Genomic DNA, 7,071 nt, shown 5'->3' with positions numbered 1-7,071 from the left:
GCTAGTTTTTTTCCAAACTTGTCTGCAAGGCTTCACGGATGGGGGAGCAACAGGGGGACAGGAGGGACAGAGATTTAAGTTGAGCCCTGTGGGGCATGTCAGAGCTGTCTCCTATTTGGAAGATCACCCGTTTGCCCCGACTACTCCGCTCACAAACCACACATCAGCTAGACACACAGCACACAAGGAAAGAGGAACTAAAAAACCCCTCAGTTTACCCAGAACTGGGTGTCTGATTGCCAAAACAGCAGCTCTTACGCAAGAATGAACAGGTATTGCTTCTAAATACACACACAGAGTAAAAGTCTTGCTGCTTTTAAAGGGCTCGAAGCCTTATAAATACTTCATCCAAAACCTGATTAGAAAAAAACAAACCTATGAAGCAAAACCATGTGGCAGGCAGCTATCTCCGAGGGCAGGAAGGAAACGGGGCTGCAGCACCAGCTTAGCGGCAAGCGGCTGGGGGGCACGGCCGCTGCGGACAGCAGGACGGGCACCCTCTCCTTTGGCCCTCCTTTGCTGAACAGTGGTTTTACCTGTCTCTCCTCCTTGCTACACAAGCGTTGTTCTGGAAAGCACCACTCTCCAGTGATCATCCCACTGTTTGGACCATGCCAACCCCATCCCTAATGGACATCCCATTTTCCTGGCTGGAAGCTGTAGGACAATGGGAAATCAAATGCCCTTCGTCCCTGATGTGGTGCTAAGGACAGCCAAGCATACAGTACACCCCAAGGAACACCAGGCACCTTCCGTGTATCTGCTGCATTCACATGTCTCTGCTTTGCTCCAGCTGGAAGATCCACGCTGCCCTCTTGTTCCACCAGTCTCTCCCATTGCTCCCTACTCAAAGCCCCAGAGACCACCTCTACCCACCTAGATCTTCATACTTCTTGCAGGCTTTGCTAAGGTTGACGGATGTGCAGACCTTCTCAACATCATTCCAGTGACTTCTTCCACTGACGGCTGTCTGGAAAGACCAACCAAAGACTGTGAGATGCCACGCTCCCTGCTTTCCACCCCTAACTGTCTGGCTGGACCAACTCAGATCTGGATCTACCTGCAGCTGCACAGATGAAGTTTGAGTAGGCATTAAAATTCATTTAACCTTGGACTTACAAAAATTGCCCAGGCTTAACACTAAATAAGTACAAAGGAGCCAACCAAACAGGAGGGCTGCCATGACCAGCAGAAGATCGTTCCCTGGAAGCAAAGTCCGCCAGTGTAAAATGGCACTGAGGATGCGTCCAGTCTACGGAAACTGGCGGCATGTTGCCTATTTTACTGGGCTGAACAGGAGTGGAAAGCCACCCCCAGTTAGCCGGTAAGTAGACATTTATCTTGAGTTTGGTTCATCAGGGCTTGGATTCGGGCTCCTCCAGAGACTGTCAACATTTGCCTCTCTCAGCCCCCAGATGAGAGATGCATTTGCCCCCCACCAAAGTGGTTTTCTGCCTCATTTCTCTTAGTGCAAGCCCTGGGCACTCACCTTGCTGTAGGCGATCTGTAGTGTTAGTGGAATTGCTTCTCTGTCTCCATCTATGCCCAGCCTTTTGCTGCCTGGACCTGCACAAAACAAGGAGCAAATGTCACACAGTGGCCTTTTATCCCCATTCTTCAGCTGGCTACTGATACAGCAGCATGCTCAGTACCTACAGAAAGGGGAAAATAAAATGGTTTGCTGAACACAGCTGTGGAGCAAAAAGGCAAGAAAGGAAAGGTGGCTTAAAAGCTGCCGGAAAGCAATTAATCCAGTGCAGAAATTTCAACACAAAGCACAACAAGCAGCTCTGAAAAACTGGAAGCAGTGCTGGCTAAGCTGGTGCAGAGGGTTCATCGCTCCAGGGAGAATACTAAGCCAATAAAAGGCCGCGTTGCAAACCCAGCTCCTGTTTTTCCGGGCATATTTATGCCCACATTAAATTAGCCTTGAAATACCATGCCCAACACTTACTAACTTTTTTTTTCCCCCCTGGATAATTTTTTGCAGATGTTAAGTGGTGTGCTGACAGACAACCCAAGGAAAAAAAAGAAAAAACCAAAGTCAGAAAGAACTGGTGGTTTCATGAATTATTGGGAAGAAGCCTTGGCCAAGCCTGTATTTTGGGGCAGTGGGGTGGTGACACTTCATACGGAGAATATTTTATGAGCTCTGCTTAGAAGGACAAGGCGAGATCACAGAAAAGCAATTGGTTAAAAAAATTCAGTGACATGTTTAAATGCAATATTGTTGGTTGGCCAGGAGATGTCTCTGCGAGCTGCACTGCACCAGACAGCATGTCCTTGGTACCCAGGAGAGAGCTGGAGACCACGCTGCAGGCAGATGATTAGAATCACAGAATCACAGAATCGTTTGGGTTGGAAAAGACTTTTAAGATCACCAAGCCCAACTGTTCCCCTAACGGATTTCATAGAATCATTTGGTTGGAAAAGACCTTTAAGATAATTGAGTCCAACTGTATCTGTCCACTACTAAACAACGTCCCTAAGCACCTCATCCACCCGTCTTTTAAATACCTCCAGGGATGGGGACTCAACCCCTTCCCTGGAAAGCCCATTCCAGTGCTTGACAGCCTTTTTGGGGAAAAAACTTTTCCTCATGTCCAGCCTAAACCTCCCCTGGCACAACTTGAGGCTGTTTCCTCTTGTCCCATCACTTGTTACTTGGGGGCAGAGACCAACACCCACCTTGCTACAACCTTCTGTCAGGCAGTTGTAGGGAGCTATAAGGTCTCCCCTCAGCCTCCTCTTCTCCAGGCTGAACACCTCCAGGTCCCTCAGCCGATCTCCAGCAGCCTTGGGCTCCAGACCTCTCCCCAGCTCCAGTGCCCTTCTCTGGACATGCTCCAGCCCCTCCATGTCCTTCAGGGAGTGAGAGGCCCAACCCTGAACCCAGCATTCGAGGGGCAGCCTCACCAGTGCCCAGGACAGGGGCACGGTCACTGCCCTGCTCCTGCTGGCCACACCAGTCCTGATACAAGCCAGGATGCTGTTGGCCCTCTTGGCCACCTGGGCTTCTGCCATTGCTTCTTCTTTTTAATAATTTTATAAATTCCTACTGTAAAAGCTTCCCTTGCAGGAAGGCTGCAAAACACACAGATGAATCTTGCTTTGCCCAGTAAACCAAGAAAATGGAAAGAAGGGTTTTTATAAATGACATTCCTGGACAAAGCACAGACAACAGAAAGCAGCAAAAAGAAAAGATGAAGAGCTGCACTTGGCCAGGTGCTGATGAGAGGAAGGAAATGGGCTTGAAGCTGTGTTATTGCAAATACGTTTTTGAGTTAACAGCAGTAAAAACAACAAGGCATTGCCACAGCTTCAGTCCTGGAGAGGAATGCAAGAGCTATGATGCTCCACTTCCAAATTCGTGAAAAGCTGCCTGGATTTTTGCTCACTGTGCAGCCTGGGCTCAGACACCCCTTGCAGTCCCCACTCCCTCCAGCCCCTCTTTCCATTTATCCCCCAGCCCAGCGGTTTGCAGACCCGAGGCTGAGGGCGCAGAAGCAGGTACAGACCTGATGCCTTGATGGCTCGTGTGGCCGCCGAGTGGCCCAGCTCGAGGGAATGGATGAAGACTTCGGTCATCTTTTCTCCCCCAATGAAGGTGAGCTGTCAGGGGGAGGAGGAGGAAGACGTGGTGGTGAGGAGACCCAGCGCGCACCAGCCAACATTCACCCCCGACTCCTTTCCGCAGGAAACAGGTCAGTTTGGGAAAAATCCTTTCACATTTTCTAAATACACCTTTCAACAACTGCCTTAGGTCACGCTTGTCTTTGGCTGTACTTCCGACTGTTTTAACAGATCACCAGCAAGTAAAACAACCCAAAAACCTAACTGCCACTTAGAGAAAACTCCCCAACCCCTTAGAAAGAAAACCCACAATAAGCCTAACAGGGAGGTCTGGGCATCGCTTTAGGTGACACAAGTCCCATGAACAGCAGCAACTCTGGTGGGCGCAGCCCCACTGCAGCCAGTCCCATGCCACAGCACCAAAGTGGTCATTGCAGCCGCACATTTGACCTTCCCCACCACATCTGCCCTGCGCACGCAGCAGGGCGTGGAAAACAGGCTTCATGGAGGGGCTTGGTTTGGAAAGTAGAGCACTGGAGTGACTTCTAGCGATGTGAATAACCTGTCAGCACTGACAGGAGTTGCTTTGAGTCATGGGGAAAGGTATTTGGATGGAAAACTGCCCGTGTGACTTCAGGATTACTTGGGCAGGATCACCATGCTCTCAATCCCTGAGCCAGGAACATCAGTCAAAGGACCATGGGCACCCAGAGAGTAAGAGAAGCCCAAGCTCTGCCTCACCACCACGTGGTAGCTGTGCCATATCCCCATCCACTTCACAGGCAGGTCCTGAGTTGGTGACACAGGCAGAAGACCCCCTTGCCAAGACAGGGCTGAGCCCCTTTGCCTACCTCTGTCTGGTAGAGCTGCAGCAGGACAGGGCGCGTGGCAAAGCGGCAATAGTAGAGGATCATGTCGGCCAGGATGGGCAGCTGTTCCCGGGATTCCTCCTGGGGCTCAGCCTCCAGCTTGGCAGACTGCAGCAAGGGAATAAGTCACAAGCCTGATGGGGTATGTGGTACCCACAGCCCAGTGCCCATCCCATCCTACCAGGCACAGAAACCCTCCTCCTGACCACCCATCTCCATCCTGTGTCCATGTAGCACAGCCTGCTGTACAAGATCATGGTGGCCCAGCACTAAGCAGAAGCTCTCTGCTCAGCTGCCCTGCACCCTGGGGAAGGGGGATGCCAAGCCCTACCAGCTGGCATGCACATACCTGACACAGGACATCCATGGGCAGGTTCATCAGCCCAAGAACATTGCGCTCGTACCATGGGTCCAACATGCCGATGTAGTGGGAGATGTCATTGGTGCTGCTCTCCATCCTGGCCAAGGTGGGATCCTGAAAGCAGACATGCAGGGGTCACACCAGGGCCCCCCCCCCATGATTTGGGCCAGTGGAGGAGACACCAACGCTGCCCTCAGCATGCCTCGCACACTGCTCTCGGGGTCAAGCAAAGCGCCGGAGGCACCACAAGTCCTGCAGTGAGCAGGACACCTACCACCTGGGCTGAGGCCCGGAGCTGCGGGTCCCCCAGGGATGGGGAGGGATGCATCAGTGGAGTCGATGGAGCCAAGCAGCTCCTCTTCACGGGGATGTAGAAAAACTGCAGCTTGAAGTACCTTGTCAGTGAAGGGCAGGTGCTCTCCTTGAGCCTAGGAGAAGGGAGGAGAGGGCTGGGTGAGCCAAGCCCTCTGGCGTGTCCCAGCAGGGCCAGGGACCCGCAGCTGGGTCCACTGTACGACCCAGCTCACCTGAGGTTGCTGTAGGCTCGGGCCACTTTCCCCGAGATGCGGTCAGAGCCAAAGACCACGACACGCAGCGTGGACACCTTGGTATCCTCATCGTAGCTGAGGAAGGGCCGCCGGTGGAGGCTGAGATGCCGGGGGGCAAGCAGGGCCGGCAGCCGCTGGCTCAGGACGTGCTGTGGCAGCGAGTGAGCGCGCCGGGAGCGCGCCAGGACACGGAGCTTGGCCTGTGGTGTGCACAGGCTCTCGGCCCGGCGCAGGGGCAGTGAGAGTGAGCCTGTGTCCGGGCAGTCCTTCAGGTCCCTCCTCAAGACCAGTTGGCTTTTGCTCTTGAACAGTTTATAGATCTTGTTTGTCAGCGTGTGTCTGTATTTGTGGTGGGTCTTCTCCACCTTCAGCTCCGTCCTTCCCACCATGTCCAGGGAGCTCTCATCGCTGTCCTCCGCGTACCCGCTGTCCATGCAGTCCTTCAGGCTAGAGACAAATGACTTCAGGGACTTTCTGGAGGCCACTGTCAGCTCCGAAATGGAGTCCTTGGAGGTGGCGAAGAGGGACACTCGCAAGGGCTTAGATCCCTCCTCTGACAGAGCCGAGTACACAGAGTCTTTGGAAATGGGGCAGATGGGGGAAAGCAGCGAGTCCCGCTCAGGGCAACAGCCATTGGTTTCCACCTCCTCCTCTTCTTCATCCTCCTCCTCCTCATTCTCTGAAGCCATGGGCTCAACAACGCTGCACTCTTTGCTGAGAACATCATTGAGGACATCTGAAAGGCAATGGAGGGAGATCGGGTCTGGTACGGGATCCAGCACAGCTGCTGGAAATGCGATGACCCCAGACAATGGCACTACTACTGCATGGCCAGCACTCTGGATCCCGCACGGTCTCAAACAAGGAGCTGAAAACCTCCTCCTGAAGGTTTTTTGATTGCCATAAGGCACTCAGATGTGATGGCAAAACATAACATGTTTCCCTCCTTGAGGGCACATTCTGTTTGGGTTCTCGAAAGGCAAAGACAAGTTGGGGGTTGCTTCCTTCCTGGGGTTTTGCTTCCTTCCTACGCAAGCTTCACAGTACCCGTGTCTGATCCGGGTTTAACCGGAAGGCAGGAGGAAAGCAAGGTATTTTGATAATCAACCCCAAATCATCCCACTGCGGGTGGCCTCCCAGCAAGGCCAGACTTGCTGCAGAGCCCAAGCCAGAGCTCTGGTCCTGCTTGCTGGGGCCAGTGGGCAATGAAGACTAAACCTTCATGGGAACAGAAAAGGTCTTCCAGGAATGGGGAAGCTGGAGAGACCAGCTCAGCAGAAAGGGAAGCTACCATTTCCCCTGCAAAACTGCTGCGGCCGGGCCGACAGCACGGCAAAGGCACCCACTCCTTGGCCATTCCTGCCGCGGGTGAGGGAAGAGCTGTGACATCCAAGAGGCCTCAACCCTGCAAAGCCCTGACATCTCAGTGCCGTCAGACTTTTCCAGCAACAATTATTTCCAGGGCATAAGCAAGGTTTATTCCTTGCAGAGGAGCTTTCCACCAAACAAGGTCTCCATCCTACCAATATCCCCACAGACACGGGTGTGACGAATCTCTTCCAGCTTAATGCAAGGCACAGCTTTGCCCAGCAGATCAAGCCCTACATGATTTGTCTCCATCAACACAATGTGTTTCGAGTCTGACACCCACCTCACTACAACCTCCTCTACAACTGCCTGACAGGAGGGTGTAGTGAGGGGGGGGTCAGTCTCTTTTCCT

General features: G+C 52.9%; 1 protein-coding gene across 1 annotated transcript in view; it reads right to left on the bottom strand.

Moving 5' to 3' along the window:
• Positions 1-7,071, bottom strand: part of PIK3R5 (phosphoinositide-3-kinase regulatory subunit 5) — a gene marked incomplete at its 5' end in the record, with an annotated part of 18,205 nt that overhangs the window by 2,426 nt on the left and 8,708 nt on the right. The window contains 7 exons of the mRNA XM_009647245.2: positions 877-970; positions 1,490-1,566; positions 3,519-3,612; positions 4,425-4,550; positions 4,792-4,917; positions 5,078-5,231; positions 5,331-6,087. Of these exons, the coding sequence (XP_009645540.1) occupies positions 877-970; positions 1,490-1,566; positions 3,519-3,612; positions 4,425-4,550; positions 4,792-4,917; positions 5,078-5,231; positions 5,331-6,087 (1,428 nt within the window). The remainder of the gene's footprint in view (positions 1-876; positions 971-1,489; positions 1,567-3,518; positions 3,613-4,424; positions 4,551-4,791; positions 4,918-5,077; positions 5,232-5,330; positions 6,088-7,071) is intronic.

Source organism: Egretta garzetta, unplaced genomic scaffold (genome assembly GCF_000687185.1).
Source record: "Egretta garzetta isolate BGI_Z169 unplaced genomic scaffold, ASM68718v1 scaffold589, whole genome shotgun sequence".
Taxonomy (NCBI): domain Eukaryota; kingdom Metazoa; phylum Chordata; class Aves; order Pelecaniformes; family Ardeidae; genus Egretta; species Egretta garzetta.
Note: the sequence above shows the minus strand (reverse complement) of the source record. Positions and strands in the feature narration are given on the sequence as shown.